We start from the raw sequence: 23,017 nt of genomic DNA, 5'->3' as shown, positions 1-23,017 counted from the left end.
GTCTGCTCTTGGCTTCTCTGCTGGGGTGTTGGTCGGCTGCTTGGGGAGGTGACGCAGAGGCACTTGGCTACATTCCTTTCTTCCCTTTGGGATTCCAGGTTCAAGTGACGCCTCCTACACACCACCTGATGAAACACAGCCTAAGATATGGGCCCCAGCCAGTGGTTCTCAAATTCCTGGGCACCGAGATGCTGCTGGGAACTGTGCAGAGTTGAGAATCAGGGTGGAGGACCTGAGATGAGCCCTGGGGGGTGAGGTGGGGGAGAACAGCTTAGCTCTAGAAGTGTGGAGAGGCCTTCTGCAGCAGACTTAGGCATAGCTTGGTATGACTGAGGCTTTCCCCCATGACCATCTTTGAGGAAGGAGGCAGCCCTTGCTTGTCCAGATTATTTATTCATGGTGAAAAGGGTGCATACTCGGGGTTGATGAGAGATTAAATACCTTTTGTAGGAAGGGATGCCCAGGAAGGGAACCTTATTGGCTAAACCCTGGGACCTATCTAGATACCTCTTTAGCATGGAGGACTCTGGGTTCCTATGCTACATGACCAGTTGCCATGGTCCTCTTAGTGGGGCGTTTCGGTCACATGCTCCAGGACAAGAACCTGATTGTGAGTAGATTCAAATGCCTTCCATTTTCAATCTTGAGAATTGCCAGAGTTCCTTAATGTGCTTGGCCCTCCCAGTTTTTTCAGTTTGGTAACAGTTCCACTTGCTCCAAAACCCCAGGTTAGGATTAAATATTTCTATAACAGTTGATTCCTGTATACTGGCTGTTTCTGCAGAATAAACTCTTTTATTTTGCACACTACTTGAGTATGAAGTCTTCTAGCGATTCATGGACCCTTACAACATGTAGAAACCATGGAGTAGCTGACAAGTCATCAGACTTGGTAAGATACCTGGGAAGTCCTTAAAGAGAGTTAAGTAATATTAAGAAGAATAAACTGGGGCTGGAGAGATGGCTCAGTGGTTAAGAGCACTGACTGCTCTTCCAGAGGTCCGGAGTTCAATTCCCAGCAACCACATGGTGGCTCGTAACCACCTGTAATGGGATCTGATGCCCTCTTCTGGTGTGTCTGAAGACAGCAACAGTGTACTCACAGACATAAAATAAATAAATCTTAAAAAAAGAATAAGCCACATGAGAATTGGAAAATACCATAATAGCATTAGGGAAAAGATGAATAGATGACTTCATTGAGATTGGCTCAATATGGATTATGATTGCTATCATTGTGTTATTTCATATTTGACCAGAGTGCCCTCGAAAAGAGAGAATACAGAAAAGAAAATAAAATTATGAAAAGCATCTTCATAAGAGACAAGCCTTAGAAGAAACACTAGAAAGAGAGTGAGAAAGATACTTAGAGGAATTAAGACTCGGGCCTGTTGTGCCACCATATGAAACTGAAGGTCAGTCAAAAGTTGTTAGACAACCAAGTTTTGCTTATCCGGCTACTATACGACAAATAGCACAGATGATAGGCACCCGCGAGGTTATGAAGAATTTGGATGGCATGCTATAGAAATGCTGGATTTAAAGGAATTTTAAAAAGTCTTCATTTCATATGGTATATATCCACCATATGTGAAAGATAGTAAATTCTTGGGCAGTTCAAAACAGAGTGATTCCCCCAAGACTGGAAATATGACAAAAGCAATATTAGAAGCAGGTTCTCAGTCACAGTGGTGATTATGATAAGAGAAGCCAAGAGAACAGAAATAGGGCTGGTGGTGACAGTCAGATGCTAGGTGGAGGTCAGTATGCTGAGGTACAAACGCAGGTTGAATATGACGACACACCTTGGTGCTGTGGCGTACTGTAGCTTTAAGTGCTTGGGACAAGGTAGAAGAAACAGAAAAAAGGGTCTGACCTGTTTACTAAAATTATATAAGGTCCAAAGGAACATTCACTGATATTTTACAAAGATTGACTTCAGATATAAATAAGAGTAGTCAATTCAGAAGCTAGGTAAGTATTAGTCAAATCTTTTACTTAAAAAAAAAATGCTAATTCTGCATGCAGACAGGCGATTAGGCCTTGAAAGCCAAGATTAGCAGTAGTAGATACATGGATTAAAAATATAGCTGATACTGCATCTCATACTTATCATGTAACTTTACTACAAGAGTAACCTCCAAAGGTTTTAAGAAAACCCAAGCACCACAGAGAAACCTTGTCTCGAAAAACCAAAAAAAAAAAAAAAAAAAAAAAAAAAAAAAGAAAACCCAAGCCCAGCAATGGTGGCGCACGCCTTTAATCCCAGCACTTGGGAGGCAGAGGCAGGCGGATTTCTGAGTTCCAGGCCAGCCTGGTCTACAGAGTGAGTGCCAGGACAGCCAGGGCTACACAGAGAAACCTTGTCTTGAAAAAACAAAAAACAAACAAAACAAACAAACAAACAAAAAAGAAAGAAATTTGGCAAATGAGTATATTTCATTTTTCCAGAGTTTAGAAAATTAAAGTATGTGTTCCATACTATAGACACATATTCAGGATTTCATTAGGCAATTGCTTTAAGTCTAAAAAGGCTAATTCTGTAGTTACACATTTATAAGAAGTTATGGCTATTATGAGGGTACCTGTAAAACATAAGACTCTGACATTGCTCCGGCTTTTGTCTCTAGTAAATTGAAGCCGTGTTTGCATATTACAACATAGTGTAGGCGCACACAGTCCTACATGGCAGGCAGTTATACAAAGATCTGATCACACTTTACAGAGATGCTTAGTAAACAGGAAGGAATAACAGAGACGCCCAGGGACAGGTTACATAGTGCTCTATGAAGTTTAATTTTTTCTAATGCTGATGATAAACAGAAAAACCAACATCTGAGAGACACTGGGTCGTGGAAAAGAACTATTGACTTTAATCCCAGCACTTGGGAGGCAGAGGCAGGCGAATTTCTGAGTTCGAGGCCAGCCTGGTCTACAGAGTGAGTTCCAGGACAGCCTGGGCTACACAGAGAAACCCTGTCTCGAAAAACCAAAAAAAAAAAAAAAAAAAAAAAACTATTGAGTTAAACCAGCTCATATATTTTAAGGATGTTACAGTGGTTTGAATACGCTTGGCCCCTGGGAAGTGGCACTGTTAGGAGGTGTGGCCTTGTAGGACATGTGTCACTGTAACTTTGAGGTCTCCTAGTGCTCAATCTTCACCCAGTGTGGAACAAAGACCTCATCCTGGCAGCCTGTAGAAGACAGTCTCCTCTTGGCTGCCTTCAGATCAAGATGTAGAACTCTCAGCTCCCCCAGCAGGAAGTCAGCCTGTATGCTGCTGTGCTTCCCAACATAATAGACTGAACCTCTGAACTGTAAACTAGCCCCGATTAAATATTTTTTTTTTTAGTTTGTTTATAATAAGAGTTGTCTTGGTTATGGTATCTCTTCAGGGCAACAGAAACCCTAACTATGATGTGTTAACTTCAGAATGGAAGCCAGGAAATGTGTTGTTTGAGAGACTATGCTTTTGTTTCAATGGGAAATGAATAGCTGTTCCTCCAGAACAGTCTGTGAGTCTTCCAGAATTAATAAAGATTACATTTGATGGGGGGAGACCTGAGTCTTGGCTGTGGACATGAAGAAAGTAACAAAATAGGAAACATGAGTGACTCCATGGGAGCGGCTCTGGGACTGGCTCAGATATGGCTCTGCATGGCTTGTTGGCTCCCGAGTCCTTGGGAATTATTACTACATGCCATCTTTTCATATGGCATGGATGGAAATTCCTATTACAGTTTGGTTATAGAATCCAAATATACTTATAAAGTTGGATACCTTTCTCCTGCTTAAACAAAGCAATGTCCCAATTTTCTTAAGGTCCTCAAAAAATGCTGTTGTCTTTAGACAGGCAGAAGTAATTTTAAGAGAACAACGCTGTCATCCCTAAGAGGTGAAATGGGTGGTTTTTGTTCATTTGCTGGGTGATGGATATTTGTCATTGTTTACGGGGGATTGGTCACAAATTGTTAATGGTCTTGGTCAACCAGGAAACACAGTAAAGATTAGATTTGGGGATCTCTCTCTTTTCTCCTTTCTCTCCTATCTAGTGTTAGTGGGAAGGGGGAGGAGAGGGGATGAAGAGAAAAAGGGGTAAATATAAGGATGATGGGATAAAAGGGTAGATTATCAAATCTACTTTTAGAGAGCATCAATAAGCCAAATATTTTTCCATGGGTATGTATTTTCATATCTTGATGCTCATTCAGACACACCAGAAGAGGGCATCTGATCCCATTACAGATAGTTGTGAGCCACCATGTGGTTGCTGGGAATTGAACTCAGGACCTCTGGAAGAGCAGTCAGTGCTCTTAACTGCTGAGCCATTTCTCTGTAAGCAGCTGACCTAATGCAGACCTGATGGCTGGAAGGCACCGCAGGTCTGTCAGCTTGAAAAGCGGCAAAGCGGCAGCCATGCCGGCTTTGAAAAGCGGCAGCCATGCCGGCTTTGAAAAGCGGCTGCCGGGTCAGGTAGAACGATCAGTGCACTGTGCATGCGCAGTGCACTTAGGAATTTGACTCCAGCCCCTCCCAAATGGGGCATGCAAATGAGGTACCACTAGGGTACCACGAACCTGGCCAATCACCCCCTCCCTGGTGGGGTATGCTAATGAGTCATTGCAAATTGACCAATCGGACACCTCCATGCACTTTGCCACGCCCAGGGCTGGGGGTATATAAGCAGCCCGTTCTGGGCATTCGAGTCAGTCTCTCCCAGAAACCTAAAAGAGCGCTTCCAATAAAGGCTGTTGAGAAGGATCCGGTTTGTCGCGTCTTCCTTGCTGGACAAGCGGGGTGCGACATTTCTCCAGCCCTCAAGATTATATTTTTATTATATCATGTTGTATATATGTTTCACCTCTTGCTTAGGGTAGTGTATCTCTGCAACTCATTTAAAAATTTAATGTAAAGTTCTAAAATCCTAGAGTGTTACTATATTACAAACTGTTTAGGATAATTAAGAAATACAAGTTAGTAATCAATCAAACTGTGATCATGGTAGATACTAGTTTAGCTAATTACAGAAATAAGAGGTATTTAGCCTCCTGTAGGTGTTTTCAACGTTAAGTAGTATAGTAAATAGCTAGAGACAAGCAGTGTTTGCCTCTTCAGGTATACTACAGATAATCCTAAAACACTTCAGACATCTAGATTATGGCACTTAAGATGTTCTAGTAACATAAAGGCTTGTTGTGCCAGAGCTGGCAGCACCCCAATACTACCTCTAAGATGAGGGACACTGAAGAACCTCCAATTGGGAGTTTGCTTCTAAGGTGTCTGAAGTAGAAACTTCTGGTTTCTTTGGAAAATCGGTTCTGTCAAATGTTGTTTTCCGCTGGGCAGTGGTGGCACAGGCCTTTAATCCCAGCACTTGGGAGGCAGAGGCAGGCAGATTTCTGAGTTCGAGGCCATCCTGGTCTACAGAGTGAGTTCCAGGACAGCCAGGGCTACACAGAGAAACCCTGTCTTGAAAAACAAAACAAAACAAAACAAAAAGTTGCACACAGGTGAAAGGATGTCTTGCTATAGTAGACACATAACAAAGGAGTGTAAATATGACCCCACAGACATGGGGAGCATGAGAGAATGTTTGGTTTACTCCGCCTGGCTATTCTTCACCAATGATAGGCTGGGTATTGGTTCACCTCACATAGCATTGTTGAGCTCCACTTGTGGTAATGCTGCCATTGGGAGAAACTCACCCAAGGACTGCTCATGAGGTTCTTTCGGCAGCATGCCGCTTTAGTGGTTTGAGGCTGGCTGGCAAGCCTTGTGGTTTCTTCAGGATTGACCTACGACTGCTAGTTCCTGCATGGTGTGTACTGGCTAAGACTGGACTGCAGCTGCTGGTTTATGTGTGGTGTCTGCTGGCTGAAAGGACTATGTGCAGCTGCAGTTTCATATTGTGTATTTGCTACAGGAATAAACTGCTGACAGAGATCAAGCTCACCCCCCAGAGAACTACTGCTGAACAGGTCCACTTCCCCATATCCTAGTAAGTTTTCTCTTCCACTACCTCTGTTGGGCGGTGGGCTAGAGGAGAGGCTGGATGTTTATTAAACTAGGCTGCAAACAATGTATGCCTACAAGGATACCCAGGAGCCACTCAGAGTTGGCACTGGCACCTTCACTTACCCATTACAAGCTGTACGGCAGAGGAACGTGATGCTGACGAGCTGGGATGGATGCTTGGTTGGAGATGGGAGGAGGAACGTAGAGTGCTGGAGTGTCAGTGAATTCAGCACCCTTCCCAACTCCACCCAAACAGACTACAAAACGGCAAAATTCAGTTTGCATCATAAGTTTTATTCCCGATGCGGGACAGATCTTTCCATCCCTCAAATGTATTACATGTCGCCATGGAAGGGCCTAGGATGCAGCTCCCATCTCCAGAGAAGGTGAGAAAAAGGTACAGACTGGGGCCAGTCCAGGAACGTTCTGCAGTTCCTGGCTCTCATACCCTCCCTTCTCAACAGAGGAATTCTCTCTCATCCATTCAGTTAAAAAGAAAAAAAAATCATTAACAAAACAAAGCACACTGTAAGTATTGGGCAAGGGTGTCCTTGTCTGCAGTTGGACATCAAGTTATGGATCACCAATGGGCAAGTGAGGGGGAAGGGAAAGGTGCCATCACTGTTTCTGCTGAAGGGCTTCCTTCCTTGCTGCATCCTGGAGCAGCTGTGTGTCCACCTCATCTGCTGGCAGCTGCACATAGCGGACGACGGAGCCCCTGATGAAGCAGTTCTTGACTGATAACTGGAGACAAATAGGAAAGCACCTCCATCAAAAGTGTCCTCCAGACACCCAAGGGGCCTTATGCTTTAAAGGTTTCCTCCTCCTCACAAGCCCCAGCTCACCATGTGTGGGTATTTCTCAGGGTCTGTGACACTGATGTCGGTTAGTTTGATATTGAGGTACTAAGAAAGAGGAACATTATTATTAATCCTAGAGACAAGATACAATGATCCACCCCTCACTGCCTCCTTTCTTTCCCCAAGAACAAACTGATCCTTTACTGTATCTCACCTGGTCCACAGAATGGAGGGTTCCACAGATGCTGTCAAGAGCAAAGAGGGAAGAAGCATTAACTGATGCTGAAATCAGCATGGAGGGAAAATGAGAACTAGAATGAGAACTGGGGGAGGAACTCTGGGCTCAGAAGGCAGCAGGCAGCATCTGAGTTCTGAGGTGGAGATGATAAAGCACCCAGACTCAGCCTGTCCTCACACCAACACGTCAGAAGCTAATCCACTTAATATTTGTGTCTCCTTTTCAAGACAGTTTCTCACTCTGCCCAGGCTGGCCTCAAACTTATGGCAATCCTCCTACCTCCACTTCTGAAGTTCTGGAACTACGGCCAGGACCCACTATTCATGGTCATGGCCCACTGGGTTTCTCTGTGAGGTTCTAGAACTAACTCTGTAGATAAGGCAGGCTTCAAACTCACACCTACCTCTGCCTCTACCTGCTGAGTGCTGGAATTAAGCTAAGGTTTAATGCACTGCCATCGACACCACTTGGCTAGTCGTCTTCCAAAGTAATATCATCCAGGACTTAAAAGAGGTCTTGTAAGGTACCAAAACTTACAACAAAAAACTGGAACAACAACCCAGATCTGCACAACTCCAGAAGCATCAACTATTGTTTTTATTTTTTAAATAGAGACTTTTATTACTTGTGTATGTGCATGTAGTTCCCCACAGAGACCAGAAGAGGGCATCAGATCCCTTCCAGATTCCTTTTTAAAGCCCTGAGCAGTCACTGGGCTCCACTGTTCTTTGTAAACATTTATTGCTTTGAAATCAGAGACCTACATAACATAACAGCAGCTGAAACTACTCTATTGTTTTTGCTACACTTATCCTTAATGATTCAGATACAAGGCAGGTCTTCTCAGTTCCCCAGCCCTCAAGCCCCCTGAGCAAGGTTATTAAGGCCAGTGCTCCCACGACAAGTTACCCATGCCCCACCTTATTCTATATTTACCCACAGTTTTCAAGATTTCTAATTAACAACTTCAGATCCCGAGTTTTACTTCTCACTCTCTTCATTCTATGAATCCCTCACTGCTCTGTAGAACATTTATGTGATTTGACTTTTAGACTACAAAAGGTCTTAGCTACTCTGCACCTTAGTCTGAGCCAGCTTCTAACTTGGCCACACTGGCCAGAACCAGCCTGCTTGTCAACACCAAGTTGACGGTCTTAGAATCAAGGTTCTCAAGCATTGATGTGTGCCCAAAGGTTTCAAGAGTCTACAAATAAAGTATTTTAAGAAGAAACATGAGGGCTGGAAATGAAGTTTACTTGTTGAGCATGCCCAGTACCATATTAAAAAAAAAAAAAAAAAAAGACTTCAGTGAAACTATAATTTTCGAAGCACTAAGTAGACTAACGGATGACGTGACAAGAACCCATAAACATCTTTCCAATGATAAAGCATTTAATCCAACTTCTGAATGGTTATTAAGAGCAAACGATACAGCCGGGCAAATCCTAGCACTCAGGAGACAGGCAAGTGGATCTGTGTGTTCCAGGACAGCCAGGACTACACATACATGTTATCTAACTGTATCTCACTGTGTCACTCTGGCTGGCCCTGTACATATGTAGATCAAGCTGTCCTTGAACTCACACCGCTGTGTCAGTGTTGGGATTACAAGCATGAGTCACAATACCAGACTCACTCTTAATCTAATCTTTACACTTAAGACACAAGATATTTCTTCTTTGTTTTGCCCACCTGCTCTACAATAAATAACTTTGTCAACAACCACCACAACCAGAAAAAGGATCAGGACACCCCGGCACCCCCACTTTACACAAACTCGCTGAAATAAGGACCTACCTCAGGTCATTCTTGAGTTCCACGACTACATCCTTGCCCACAAGGGACTTGAAAAAGGAGTAGAAGAGCTATTGGAAAAGAGGGAGGAACTATCACATGAAAAGGGACAAGGAGGAGGAACCCGTGACAGTATTTTGAAATACTAGCTTTTGTAGCCCCCACCTAGTAGTTCTCAAAACTTCATAACCAACAATAATCCATTAACAGAGACTCTGCAGTTCATGGAGCCAGAGTGAGTAACCGCGTTGCACCCCTGGACGCCGGAACCCACTCTCCGAATGACCACCTCCCTGCTGGAGACGCTTCCCAACCGCACCCTCACAAAATCCTCATCTCCGGCACGGAAATGCAACGCTAGCTTTCCGTTCTCTCCGGGCGCCCGTGGGCTTTCTCTCGGATTTGCTGGAAGTTTCGCCCAAAAAACCATTGATTCCAAGCAGTCTCCTCACACTGCGGCGCGGGCAGGAGGCTGTAAGGAAAACCCTGGGGCCTAGCTGCAGCCCGAAGCGACCAACACTAGAGTGCTTCCCCGGCCGCACAGTTCGAACCGCCCGCCGCGGGCGGCGGCGCTCCCTTTTGACGTCACGGTACCTACCATGGTGCTGGCGCCACGCGGGGCGGCCTGGACCGCGAAGGAAGGCGCCGGGGACTGCGGGCCGGAGGCAGGGCGGGAGCCGGAGCGCGAGCCCGCGCGTGAGGCAGGACAGGGTCACGCAGGCGCAAGGGGAACCGCGGAAACCGCGGCTGAATCCGGGCTCAAAGGGAGCCGAGTAGGGCAGAGCAGAGAGGACCGCCAAACGGGGGAGGGGCGGGACTTCCTGTCTCCCACTTCCTCCCGAGCAGCTGCTCCCTCTCGAGCGCATGCGTGGGCCATGGCAGCTGCGCGTTGGATGTAGTTCGCCCCTCTTCCTGATAATTGTTTAGACTCTGTGCCGCGTGATTTGCTCATACTCTACGTCTTCTCTTGGGAATTATTGAGAAGATTGAGAAAATTATGACTTGCGTATACCTTGAGGAGTAAAATTTAAAATGTTGCAAGAGCTGGACAGCGTTGGTGCCCTACGGAATCCTGGAGTTGAGACAGGATTCTACTTTAGAGGCCAACCAAAGCTATTGTAGCAAGATCCTGTGTCACCGACAGTAAAATACACACCAACATACACTGGTTATGGTGTGTGTGTGTGTCTGTCTGTCTGTCCGTCCGTCTGAGCGCCAGAGAGAAACCTGAACACAAATCCTGATTCTTATCAAAAGTTCCCAGTAAATAAGATGCTCTCAATTTCAGCCTTTTGGGGTGCGGAGTTTTCTGGGGCTTGGGCCCAGAGCGTACACATTCTTTTTGTTTGTTTGTTTGTTTGTTTGTTTTGTTTTCGAGACAGGGTTTCTCTGTGTAGCCCTGGCTATCCTGGAACTCACTCTGTAGACCAGGCTGGCCTCGAACTCAGAAATCCGCCTGCCTCTGCCTCCCAAGTGCTGGGATTAAAGGTGTGCGCCACCACCGCCCGGCGAGCGTACACATTCTAAGCAAAGCAATGAACAACATCTCCAGCTCTGGTGTTTTTTTTTTTTTTTTTTAACTTTTGCATAGGAGTCGTTTGTAAAGAACTGAACCGACTGGAGCTCAGTGGTAGAAATATTTTATTTTAGCTTTTTTGTGTATGTCTATTTGCCTGTATGTTATGTCTGTGCTACATGAATGCCTGGTAGATGAGGGCTTTAAATGCCCTGGGTCTGGAGTTACAGACAGTGGCAAGCCACCTTATGGGTGCTGGAAATCGAATCTGGGTGTACTGGAAGAGCAACAAATGCTCTTAACTGCTGAGCCATCCCTGAAACCCTGAAATATTTTCAAATAGATCACCTCCAGATACTACTTTGAATATTCTGGGAACAGCATATTTAGTAACATTCTGATTGTGAAGGTGTTTGCAAGAGCTGAGTGATAAGCAGCTAGAAAAGCCTCAGTAGGCAAATTCCCAGAGAAGAAACAGTCTGCACTGTCTTGGGATGGAAAGGGTTTGTTGTTAGATTGATTTGTTTTATGTAAGTACGCTGTGGCTTTCTACAAGATGCCAGAAGAGGGCGTCAGATCCCACTACAGATCATTGTTAACGGCTGTGTGCTTGCTGGGAATTGAACTCAGAACCTCTGGAAGAGCAGTTAGTGCTCTTAACCACTAAGCCATCTCTCCAGCCGTATTGTTTTTAATACTAATTAAATGAGAAGTTGCTAAGTTGCATCTTCTGTGGATATGTCTGGATAAATAGGGAAACACTGCTGTTTTGTCTTCTCTTCTTGAGGCTGTATGTCTGTGTATCACATGTGTAATGCTCCCAGACACTAGAAGAGAGGGTTGGATCCTCTGGAGTTATAGTTGTTAGCCACCATATAGGTACGGGGAGTCAAACCCTGGTCCTGTGGAAGAGCAACATGTGTTCTTAACCACTTAGCCATCTCTCTCATTTTCTGAGATAGGATCTGCCATTGATCCTGGAGCTGACAGGTTCATTCAGCTAGACTGACTTGGCAGCAAGACCCTAAGATGCTTCTTCCCTCTCTGCCCTACCTACTCCCCTCCCCCAGTGCTGACATTACCGGTGCACATCACTGTGTTCAGAGCTGGATCCATCAGGGTACAAAGTAGGATGTTACTGAGTTCAGCAGCATCCTTAACATTGGAATGTAAAACAGGCTGTCACTGGCTAGAAGCAGTCAGTACGTTTAGCAACTGCTTCCTATGGACCCAGGGTGCCTGAGAATTAGAAAATGTTTGTCTTGGCAGGTGTAATGTTCTGTACTTCCAGACATGCAGGTGGAGGCAGCATGAACAGAAGTTCAAGGCAGACCTAGGCTATATAAGACCCTGCCTCAAAACCACAAAACAAAGCAAAACAACATTGTTGGAAATGCTGAACTTGCACAAATTCAAGTACTTTGCCCTAATCGAGTTAAACATTCACAATGGACTCACAAACAGGAAATGCATGTCCTCCTTTCTTCATTTTTAAGGAACATTGACAGCTTAAAGATACCAGGAGGTAAGCTGGTTAAGGGAGGATCAGATCCCTTGTGTATAGTGTTTTAGGCTAACCTGGGCTTCAAGAAACTCTACCTCCAAAAATCAAAAGCTGGGCATGCTGGTTCATGCCTGTAATCTCAGGTGGCAGAGACAGGAGGATTTCTGTAAGTTTAAGAACCAAATTGGCCTAAGTGTCAAGTCAGCTAGACATATACAGTAAGGTGCTGGACTAAACAAATAAGTCAAAAGATGACACAAGCTGTTTCCTTTGGGAACAGATTTACTGAGAGACAAATAACCATCCACACAGGAGGGAGAAAGTTGGGGTGTGGATGATAAATAGCAGACATCCAAATTCTTCAGATGGCTCAAAGAGGGGCCTGGTTTTCCTAAAGGTCCAGTTCAGGATCATAGATGAGAGGGTGGGGGTGTGAAAAGGTGGAGTGACAGGCTTCTCCATTGGGATCCCAAAGTATGGTGATGTAGGCTCAAGTCCAGTCATTTCAAGTATCATAGTGATGTTCGAAGATGAATAAAACTCGCCTAGAGGCACCCTAGCACCCTGTAGTTGCGGAAAAGGCTAATCTACTTCCTCAATGGTGGGGCCTGTGGCAGCCCTGCTGGGAGTATACCCTGGTGCACAGGTGGGCCCGGTGCATCCGCTCTGGTACAGTTTTGTGATGATAGGGTTACACATATTTTCCAGTTCTTTTCTTTTATGATCAAACTCATCTTTCTCAGCTAGCTGGTTGGCCTCCAGCCAGGAAAGGACCTCATTGCATTTATCCAGTATTTTCTTTTTATCAGACTCGCTGATCTTGTCCTTCAGACCCTCATCACCTACAGCACTCTTCATGTTAAAGGCATACGATTCTAAGGCATTTTTGGCAGCGATTTTCTCCCTCTGGCCCTCGTCCTCGGCCTTGTAGCGTTCGGCCTCCTGCACCATGCGCTCGATCTCCTCCTTGCTCAGGCGGCCCTTGTCGTTGGTGATGGTGATCTTGTTGGCCTTGCCGGTGCTCTTGTCCATGGCTGTGACGTTCAGGATGCCGTTGGCGTCGATGTCGAAGGTCACCTCGATCTGGGGCACGCCCCTGGGTGCAGGAGGTATTCCAGTCAGGTCGAAGCGCCCCAGCAGGTTGTTGTCGCGCGTCATGGCCCTCTCGCCCTCATACACCTGGATCAGCACCCCGGGCTGGTTGTCCGAGTAGGTGGTGAAGATCTGCGTCTGCTTGGTGGGGATGGTGGAGTTGCGCTTGATGAGGACAGTCATCACACCGCCCGCTGTCTCCAATCCTAGAGACAGGGGAGCTACGTCCAACAAAAGCAAATCCTGTACTTTCTCAGATTTATCGCCCATTAAAATAGCTGCCTGGACTGCAGCTCCGTAGGCTACTGCCTCATCGGGATTGATACTCTTGTTGAGATCACGTCCATTAAAGTAGTCCTGAAGCAGTTTTTGCACCTTTGGAATGCGGGTAGAGCCCCCTACTAGAACAATGTCATGGATTTTAGCCTTATCCATCTTGGCATCCCGGAGAGACTTCTCCACGGGCTCAAGTGTGCCTCTAAATAGGTCTGCACACAGCTCCTCGAACCGCGCCCGCGTGATGGACGTGTAGAAGTCGATGCCCTCGAACAGAGAGTCAATCTCCAGGTTGGCCTGGGTGCTGGACGACAGCGTCCTCTTGGCCCTCTCGCACGCCGTGCGCAGCCGCCGCACCGCGCGCTTGTTCTGGCTGATGTCCTTCTTGTGCTTCCTCTTGAACTCCTCCACGAAGTGGCTCACCAGCCGGTTGTCGAAGTCCTCCCCGCCCAGGTGCGTGTCGCCCGCCGTGGCCTTCACCTCGAAGATGCCGTCGTCGATCGTCAGGATGGACACGTCGAACGTGCCGCCCCCCAGGTCGAAGATGAGCACGTGCCTCTCTCCATGACTTCCTTTATCCAAGCCGTAGGCGATCGCGGCCGCTGTGGGCTCGTTGATTATTCTCAGCACATTGAGTCCTGCGATGACACCTGCATCCTTGGTGGCCTGCCTCTGAGAGTCATTGAAATAGGCTGGTACCGTGATCACAGCGTTGGTGACATTGTGGCCCAAAAAAGCCTCTGCAGTCTCCTTCATCTTGGTCAGTACCATGGATGAGATCTCCTCTGGGTAGAAGGCTTTCTTCTCTCCTTTATAGGACACCAGCACCTTGGGCTTGCCAGCTTCATTGATCACTTGAAATGGCCAAAGCTTCATATCTGACTGCACAACAGGATCGTTAAACTTCCTACCAATTAGACGTTTGGCATCAAAAACAGTGTTCTGGGGGTTCATGGCCACCTGGTTCTTGGCGGCGTCTCCGATGAGCCGCTCCGTGTCGGTGAAGGCCACGTAGCTGGGGGTCGTGCGGTTGCCCTGGTCGTTGGCGATGATCTCCACCTTGCCGTGCTGGAACACGCCCACGCACGAGTAGGTGGTGCCCAGGTCGATGCCTATGGCCATTCCTTTATTAGCAGCCATGGTTTTCCGAGGCCTATGGAGAAAGAAGACTTAAAATCATATTAGGGTAGTGTTTTGTTTTGTTTTTAATGAAACTTAAGGTATTTATTGATCAGTCATTTTCCTCTTCAAGATTCATTTTTAATATTTGTGTGTATGCATGTATGTCTGCATGGGTCTATGCACCTGAGTACAGGTACCTGCAGAGGTATGGGATGCCCCTGGAGCTGGAGGCACACTTGAGAACTGCACAACATGGATGGGCACCAGAAACTAAATCGGGGCTTCCTATAGGAACAGATGTGCTCTTTATGGTTGAACCCTCTCTAGCCTTTAGATGGTTTAGTTTTGTTTTTTGTTTTTTTAAAGAGTTATTTTGCTGGGCAGTGGTGGCTCATGCCTGTGCCCTTCCCCCACGCTGCCAACCCGTCTAGGTTGAGCAGGCCAGAACATGCTGTTTACCACTAGAGATCTGGGAAGCTGCCTGCATTGGAGACCTGAAGTCGGCTACAGGAGTTGAGTAGAATGGATTGCCTGCTGAGCTCGCTCCTACACCTCCGGCCCCACCCATGCTGCTGAGCTATCCTTGACACCTCCCAGACTGCTATCTTCTTGCCCAGGCCCTGGGCTCAACCGAGAAGAGACTCTGGGGGGGTGGGGCTTCCCCTTTCCCTTTATATGTGAAAGCCAATTATTAAATTTCAAGCCTTGATCAGAGAACTTTGTCTTGGCTTCGTCTCTTCCCGCCCTCCGTCCCCTTTCCTTCCCAGCCCCCCTTTCAGGTGAACCTAGTTGACTTGTGGCCGCAGGCGGCTACACATGCCTTTAATTCCAGCACTTGAGAGGCAGAGGCAGGCAGAGTTCTGAGTTCGAGGCCAGCCTGGTCTACAGAGTGCGTTCCAGGACAGCCAGGGCTACACAGAGAAATTCTGTCTTGGGGAAAAAAAAAAAAAAAAAAAAAAAAGAAAAGAGTTATTTATTTTTTATGTATATGAGTACACTGCAGCTGTCTTCAGACACACCAAAAGAGGGCAGCAGATCCCATTACAGATGGTTGTGAGCCACCATGTGGTTGCTGGGAATTGAACTCAGGACCTCTGGAAGAGCAGTCAGTGCTCTTAACCACTGAGCCATCTCTTCAGCCCAGTTTAGTTTTAGTTTTGTTTTGTTTTTCTTTTTTGGTTTTTCGAAACAGGGTTTCTCTGTGTAGCCATGGCTGTCCTGGAACTCACTCTGTAGACCAGGCTGGCCTCGAACTCAGAAATCCGCCTGCATCTGCCTCCCAAGTGCTGGGATTAAAGGCGTGCTGCACCATCACTGCCTGGCTCCGGTTTAGTTTTAATCTTTTAAAAATGTGCTGTGTCTGAACATTTTGTCTTCATAGATGTATGTGCCCTCAGAGGTCAGGAGAGGGTGTCAGATCCCCTGGGACTGGAAGTAAAGACAGCTGTAAGCCACCGTGTAGGTGGCAGAGAGTGCTCTTGCTGCTGAGCCAGCTCTGCAGTTCCATCCCTCAGTCTTAAAGCCACAAATGTAAAGATGATCACAGCCCAGACTCGACCTTCTTCTGGACAGAAAGAAGTCCTACACAGAGAGCTTGTAAATGTCTTTGTGCTGTTGTTTCTTCTTCTGGACAGAAAGAAGTCCTACACAGGGAGCTTGTAAATGTCTTTGTGCTGTTGTTTTTGGTGTGTGTGTGTGGGTGGTGGTGGTGCATGAACATGTGGGTTCAAGGGGTCAACCCTGGGTATCATTCACCTGCCAATCACCTTGTTGAAACAGGGCCTCTCACTAGCCTGAAACCTTGGTCATTAGGTGATACAGGCTTTCCAGTGAGCCCAGGGATCCATCAAGGTTGGGCCGTGATCACAGCTGAATGCCAGCAAGCTCCGTTTGTTGTTATTATGTGGGTTCTGGGAATTGAACTCAGGTCTGCATGCTTGCACAACAGATACTTTACCTACTGAGGGACCTCTAATCCTCTCAGAAGGTTGTTGTTGTTGTTTTGGTTTTTTTTGACAGAGTCTCTCTGTAGGCCAGGAGGTTGGCCTGGAACTCACCATGTATCCCAGGCTAGCTTCAAAAGTGCTTCTATTCTCCTCTCTTAGCCTTCGAAATGCCAAGGTCAGAGGCACAAGTCACCACACCAGGCTAGTTTTCTTAACAACTGTCTGAGCTGTCTCATACACCCTATAATTCCAAGATCTCTCTTCTCTTGTAAGAAATAAGGAACCAAATAGGGAAAGGTGCTACGAACTTCAGAGGTCTCAACTTCAAAGGTGTTAGGTGCTAATAGTTTATACACTTTGAGTTTGCTTCTCCGAAAAATATCAAACATTGTCAAAATCTCTCTCCACTCACTTTGCACTGTCTTTATTCTTTAGGATTGGTTCTGGGTTTTGTCTCTCTGTGTACTGGGGGCAGAAGCTAGGACTTTGGGGATTCTAGGCAGGAGCTGGACCACTGAGCTAAGGTGACCCCAGTGTGGGGATGCTTTCACTGAACTCTTGTCTCAGAGCACAGACCCTGAGACCCTCCAGCAGCCCCGAGTCTCCCAAATGTCTGTTTCAGAATCATCTAGGGCTTCTGCTCTACTAGATGTCATACTTTACGACAGGCTGATCAAACGTCAGCATGATGCTGAGGCAGGAGGTGTCCATAGGCCTCTTTCCACTGCTGAACTCGCTTGCCAGTCTGAACCTTGCCCCAATAGACTTGATTGAAATCTTTAAGACAATAATGCACTTTGCCGCTATTCATTTTGAAAGAGACTCATTATAATAGGAATTCTTTTCAAAATGGGTCTCATCATATTTTTCAGGCCAGGGTGGCGCTGGCAGTCTCTCTTCACAGTCTCCTGAGGAGCTGGGAGTAGGGCCGACGCTACCCATGGTTGGGCTTCTTTACTGTGAGTTGACTCTTTTCTGGATGTTTGTCTCTGTGCGTTTATCTACTCATGAGATCCCTTACGGTTGGAATTATACTGCATTTGTCTATTTGTGACTGGCCTTATTTCACTCAGCATAATTGTCCTTAATTCTTACCCATGAGCTTGCCTATTTTGGTACTTCCAAAACTAAACACTGTTCATTGTGTGTGTCTCCCACTCTTTCCTGACATGGACACTAGGTTGCTTCCACTTCTTGGCTGTTGTGAATGAGACTGCTGTTAGCATAGGTTCACGCACACATCCAGACCTGGCTTTCACGGCAAAGCACTTACGTGTTCTCAGCTACTTCAGGGGTGGGAGGAAAGTGAGTCTATACCTGCCATTTCTTACAGAGCCTAATAAACTCTACTGTTCCTATGACAATGATATGTTTTAAAATGGGGCCACACTTGTCTACCTGCTTCCTAAGATTGTGCTCTGAACTCCTTAAGGCATATCAGGGGGCCTAAGAGATGGCAGTTATAAGTGCTTCCTGCTCTTCCAGAGAACCTGAGCTCAGTTTTTGAAACCCTCAGTGGACAGCTCATAACTGCCCCTTACTCCGGCTCCAGGGGATGAGACAGGGGATAACTCATCACCACACAAGGCACACAAACACACACATAGACAAACCATTTCTTAGAGACAGGCACTAGTCTTCAGAGGCTCCCTTCCTTAGCAATCTATGGTGGAGTAATTTAGCTTGCTCTGAGGATGGCTGTTAGGACCCCTGCTCCCCCACACACAAGTCTTAAAAAAAAAAAAAAAAAAAAAAAAAAAAAAAAGACAGGGGTCTCGCTATGTAGCTCAGGCAATCCTGTGCTTCTACTCAGTTGGGATTAAAGGTGGCTCCAGTTAACTTGTCTGAGAAGTAGTGCTCAAAGTCCCATCTTTGTCCCCGCCCCGCCCCGCCCCGCCCCCGCAGCCTTCCTGTCTGAAAATCCGGAGTGCTGGGGTCTCAGGCATTCGTCTCTACACCGAGTTTCTACCCTTCTCTCAACTGTAACTCCTGTCTTCAGCTGTCAATACCATATTTTAAAAGGTCTTGTCTGCCTCCCATTTGAGTTCAGACTAATTCCAGCCACTTGTGTCCCTCAAGCTCCCATCCCCATTTTTTTCTTCGTAGCCAACCCCCAACCCCAGAATTAAAACAACGGGTGTCTGTGTGTGGAGAGCCACATAGTAATCCCAACACTCAAGACGCTGAGGCCTCAGGATGGTGGCTTCCACTAGACCATGTCTGTAAATCAATCAAACCTAAGAAAATTATCGACCCATCAAATGAGGACCAACTGGGACACACAGGCTTCTGCCCCATTCCAATCAGAGCCTTCCCGGCTCACCTGGAATCTCTACGCCTTCGATCCAGTTTGGAAAATTTGAAGTCGCTGAGCCCCTACGAGTGGGGAGCTCCAGGAACATCCAAACTGAGCAGCCGGGGTCCCCCCACCCCCCACCCCGCCCCTCCCGGCAACTTTGAGCCTGTTCTGGGACACAGCCTCTGATTCCTAAATTAGTCCATGAGGTCAGAGGCAGCACTGCCATTGTAACGCGACTGGGGGAGGGATCACGTCACCGGACACGCCCCCAGACATCTCCCGGGTCTCCCAAACCTTTAAGGGGGGAAGTTTTAGGCCTTAATTCGACCCCCATAATAAGAACTGTGTGAGTCAGAGAACACCCACAAATCACAACCAAGTGTCCACAAAATCGGGCTAGCAGTGACCTGTCCCGTCCGGTCCACACAGGCCTCAGTAATGCTTCGCCATGGCAACAGTGTCAACAGCAGCACCAGCACTTCCCGCCACACTCTCCCCCCAGGAATCCGTCCTCTCCAGCGAACCCCAGATCCGTCTGGAGAGTTCTGGACAAGGGCGGAACCCTCCACACCGATTACTCAAGGGAGGCGGAGAATCTCCACCAGACCCGAAGCTGCTGGAAGATTCCTGGCCCCAAGCCCTCCTCCGGCTCCCTGATTGGCCCAGCGGAGAGTGGGCGGGGCCAGAGGACTCTCCTTAAAGGGGCAGGGAGGCGCCCAGGGCACCAGAAGCTCTCAGCTGCTCAGACAAAACCAGTTTCTGGTTCCAATCCGAGAGAAGCAAAGACAAGAGAAGCGGAGCGAGCCGCGCGTTCCCGACCCTCGGCCAAGACCAGCCTTTCTCAGAGCATCCCCACCGCGGAGCGCAGCCTTCCCAAGAGCAACACCACCGCGGAGCGCAGCCTTCCAGAAGCAGAGCGCGGCGCCATGGCCAAGAACACGGCGATCGGCATCGACCTGGGCACCACCTACTCGTGCGTGGGCGTGTTCCAGCACGGCAAGGTGGAGATCATCGCCAACGACCAGGGCAACCGCACGACCCCCAGCTACGTGGCCTTCACCGACACGGAGCGGCTCATCGGAGACGCCGCCAAGAACCAGGTGGCGCTGAACCCGCAGAACACCGTGTTCGACGCGAAGCGGCTGATCGGCCGCAAGTTCGGCGACGCGGTGGTGCAGTCGGACATGAAGCACTGGCCCTTCCAGGTGGTGAACGACGGCGACAAGCCCAAGGTGCAGGTGAACTACAAGGGCGAGAGCCGGTCGTTCTTCCCCGAGGAGATCTCGTCCATGGTGCTGACGAAGATGAAGGAGATCGCCGAGGCGTACCTGGGCCACCCGGTGACCAACGCGGTGATCACGGTGCCCGCCTACTTCAACGACTCTCAGCGGCAGGCCACCAAGGACGCGGGCGTGATCGCGGGCCTGAACGTGCTGCGGATCATCAACGAGCCCACGGCGGCCGCCATCGCCTACGGGCTGGACCGGTCGGGCAAGGGCGAGCGCAACGTGCTCATCTTCGACCTGGGGGGCGGCACGTTCGACGTGTCCATCCTGACGATCGACGACGGCATCTTCGAGGTGAAGGCCACGGCGGGCGACACGCACCTGGGCGGGGAGGACTTCGACAACCGGCTGGTGAGCCACTTCGTGGAGGAGTTCAAGAGGAAGCACAAGAAGGACATCAGCCAGAACAAGCGCGCGGTGCGGCGGCTGCGCACGGCGTGCGAGAGGGCCAAGAGGACGCTGTCGTCCAGCACCCAGGCCAGCCTGGAGATCGACTCTCTGTTCGAGGGCATCGACTTCTACACGTCCATCACGCGGGCGCGGTTCGAGGAGCTGTGCTCCGACCTGTTCCGCGGCACGCTGGAGCCCGTGGAGAAGGCCCTGCGCGACGCCAAGCTGGACAAGGCGCAGATCCACGACCTGGTGCTGGTGGGCGGCTCGACGCGCATCCCCAAGGTGCAGAAGCTGCTGCAGGACTTCTTCAACGGGCGCGACCTGAACAAGAGCATCAACCCGGACGAGGCGGTGGCCTACGGGGCGGCGGTGCAGGCGGCCATCCTGATGGGGGACAAGTCGGAGAACGTGCAGGACCTGCTGCTGCTGGACGTGGCGCCGCTGTCGCTGGGTCTGGAGACGGCGGGCGGCGTGATGACGGCGCTCATCAAGCGCAACTCCACCATCCCCACCAAGCAGACGCAGATCTTCACCACCTACTCGGACAACCAGCCCGGGGTGCTGATCCAGGTGTTCGAGGGCGAGAGGGCCATGACGCGCGACAACAACCTGCTGGGGCGCTTCGAGCTGAGCGGCATCCCGCCGGCGCCCAGGGGCGTGCCCCAGATCGAGGTGACCTTCGACATCGACGCCAACGGCATCCTGAACGTCACGGCCACCGACAAGAGCACCGGCAAGGCCAACAAGATCACCATCACCAACGACAAGGGCCGCCTGAGCAAGGAGGAGATCGAGCGCATGGTGCAGGAGGCCGAGCGCTACAAGGCCGAGGACGAGGTGCAGCGCGAGAGGGTGGCTGCCAAGAACGCGCTCGAGTCCTACGCCTTCAACATGAAGAGCGCCGTGGAGGACGAGGGTCTCAAGGGCAAGATCAGCGAGGCTGACAAGAAGAAGGTGCTGGACAAGTGCCAGGAGGTCATCTCCTGGCTGGACTCCAACACGCTGGCGGAGAAGGAGGAGTTCGAGCACAAGCGGGAGGAGCTGGAGCGGGTGTGCAGCCCCATCATCAGAGGGCTGTACCAGGGTGCGGGTGCTCCCGGGGCTGGGGGCTTCGGGGCCCAGGCGCCCAAGGGAGGAGCTGGGTCAGGGCCCACCATCGAGGAGGTGGACTAGAGGCCCCTCCTGCCTCTCCCGGTGTTGGCTAGGAGACAAGACAGGTGGCCTTGAGGACTTTGGGTCATTGTCAAGTCCTAGCTTTAGGGAAACTCTTTCATTTACAGTGCTGAATTACAGGTGTTTTACCCTCCCTGTAAATTAGTACTGGGAGTGTGTCTTTGTAAAAAAGATATTTCCTGCCTTCAATCAACACTGCCCCCCCCCCATGTTATTTGTTTTACAGGACAGTCAAAGCTATGTAGAGAGATTCTATATTGAAATACAAAAAAGAAAGAGATATGTTAGGAAAATACCAGGAGACCCTTGAGTTCTCTTGTGTGTGGACTCTGCCCTCGGCCACATTGTTGAGGCACACTTTAGTCGGGTCCTTCAGCGGCCATGGGTGGATTACTGAGGCTGAGATGAGACCCTGCTGCTTCTCCTGTATTTATAGTCTTGCATTGCACTTGAACTGTTGGACTTGTTTCCCGGTTGGTGAACTCTCACCTTTTGTTCACGTTTTTATATAACCATCCTGAAATCAGGTCAATTTTTACTGGCTATTTGAAAATAAACTTCAAAATAACTTGCCTGGTCTTGTGCCTGTTGTGTTTGGAGGTCATGAGTTGCTGTGTGTGACAGTTTCGCCTACGCCTGACTGACATTTTATCTTAAGGCGGGCGAGGAGTGCACAGGGACACTGCATTGTGATCTGCTTGTGTGAGAAAAATTAAAGTAGTAAGAGCAGATCAAAACCCCATCCAGGATAAATTCTCACGGAAGTGGGGGAGAGGCTTGAGCCTTGGGGTCCAGAGAATCAGGCCCCTGGCAGGATGTGGGGATACAGGTGATTTAAAATTGACTTCAGAAAAGGTGTGTGGGGGGGGGCTCACGTAGTGTACACACTACTGTAGTAAAAGGGGTGGAGTTGGTGAAATAAAGTCATAAAGGAGGCTGTGGGTGTTGTTCTTCAGGGAGAACTGACAGCGCAGATTAAGGGTACCATCCTACTTGCCATCTTTACTGCATTTATGTTGGGGACATGCACATGTCAGGGCACACATGCAGGGATCACTGTGTGGTGCATGTACATGCCAGGGCATGCATACATGCAAGGATTGGGGGACTGTGTGGTGCATGCAGTGCCAGGGCACACATGCGGGGATCACTGTGTGGTGCATGCACATGCCAGGGCATGCATACATGCAAGGATTGGGGGATTATGTGGTGTATGCACATGCCAGGGCATGCATACATGCAAGGATTGGGGGATTATGTGGTGTATGCACATGCCAGGGCATGCATACATGCAAGGACTGGGGTACTGTGTGGTGCATGCACATGCCAGGGCACACATGCAGGGATCATTGTGTGGTGTATGCACATGCCAGGGCATACATGCAGGGATCAAGGGACCACTTTGTGGGGTGTGCAAATGCCAAGGCATATACAGAGGGGTCAGAGGACCTCTTATGGGGCATGCCCTTATAGGGCACTCATTCAGAGGAAAGAGGACCATTGTGGGTGGACAGATACTTGCTGGGGTAGACATTCAGGGGACCACTGTTTGGGGTGTGCACA

At 48.7% G+C, this 23,017-nt stretch overlaps 3 protein-coding genes across 4 annotated transcripts; 1 reads left to right on the top strand and 2 right to left on the bottom strand.

Annotated features, from left to right (window-relative positions):
* Positions 1 to 6,288: 6,288 nt before the first annotated feature.
* Positions 6,289 to 9,590, bottom strand: Lsm2 (LSM2 homolog, U6 small nuclear RNA and mRNA degradation associated). Of its 2 annotated transcripts, none has more exons than XM_034524365.2 (5): positions 9,167 to 9,407; positions 8,851 to 8,918; positions 7,030 to 7,060; positions 6,861 to 6,920; positions 6,289 to 6,759 (listed from the first exon to the last, which is right to left on the bottom strand). In XM_034524365.2, the coding sequence occupies exons 1-5, from the start codon at positions 9,275 to 9,277 to the stop codon at positions 6,634 to 6,636; spliced, it is 396 nt and encodes a 131-aa protein (XP_034380256.1). In that variant the 5' UTR covers positions 9,278 to 9,407; the 3' UTR covers positions 6,289 to 6,633. The 2 variants fall into 2 exon arrangements, with proteins under 2 accessions (XP_034380256.1, XP_034380257.1); XM_034524366.2 differs by lacking the exon at positions 9,167 to 9,407 and adding an exon at positions 9,446 to 9,590 and having other exon boundaries at positions 6,433 to 6,759.
* Positions 9,591 to 12,131: 2,541 nt separating this feature from the next.
* On the bottom strand, positions 12,132 to 14,375 carry LOC117724950 (heat shock 70 kDa protein 1-like). The gene has a single exon (XM_034524951.2). It carries the CDS (start codon positions 14,373 to 14,375, stop codon positions 12,450 to 12,452), a length of 1,926 nt encoding a protein of 641 aa, XP_034380842.1. The 3' UTR covers positions 12,132 to 12,449.
* A 5,006-nt stretch (positions 14,376 to 19,381) lies between these two features.
* LOC117724951 (heat shock 70 kDa protein 1A) lies at positions 19,382 to 22,027 on the top strand. The gene has a single exon (XM_034524953.2). The coding sequence runs from the start codon at positions 19,529 to 19,531 to the stop codon at positions 21,452 to 21,454; it is 1,926 nt and encodes a 641-aa protein (XP_034380844.1). The 5' UTR covers positions 19,382 to 19,528; the 3' UTR covers positions 21,455 to 22,027.
* The last annotated feature ends 990 nt before the right edge of the window (positions 22,028 to 23,017 follow it).

This window comes from Arvicanthis niloticus, chromosome 20, assembly GCF_011762505.2.
Source record: "Arvicanthis niloticus isolate mArvNil1 chromosome 20, mArvNil1.pat.X, whole genome shotgun sequence".
NCBI lineage: Eukaryota > Metazoa > Chordata > Mammalia > Rodentia > Muridae > Arvicanthis > Arvicanthis niloticus.
The sequence above is the reverse complement of the archived record's forward strand: the minus strand, read 5'-3'. Positions and strand labels throughout refer to the sequence as shown.

Bases quoted from the DNA above. Each gene is read 5' to 3' on its own strand.
- LOC117724951 (XM_034524953.2), top strand. From the start codon at position 19,529: ATGGCCAAGAACACGGCGATCGGCATCGACCTGGGCACCACCTACTCG.
- LOC117724950 (XM_034524951.2), bottom strand. From the start codon at position 14,375: ATGGCTGCTAATAAAGGAATGGCCATAGGCATCGACCTGGGCACCACC.
- Lsm2 (XM_034524365.2), bottom strand. From the start codon at position 9,277: ATGGTTTTTTGGGCGAAACTTCCAGCAAATCCGAGAGAAAGCCCACGG. The intron at 7,061-8,850 runs GTAGGTCCTTAT...TGCTCTTGACAG, and splicing joins GAACTCAAGAATGACCTGAG to CATCTGTGGAACCCTCCATT. The intron at 6,921-7,029 runs GTGAGATACAGT...CCTCTTTCTTAG, and splicing joins CCCTCCATTCTGTGGACCAG to TACCTCAATATCAAACTAAC.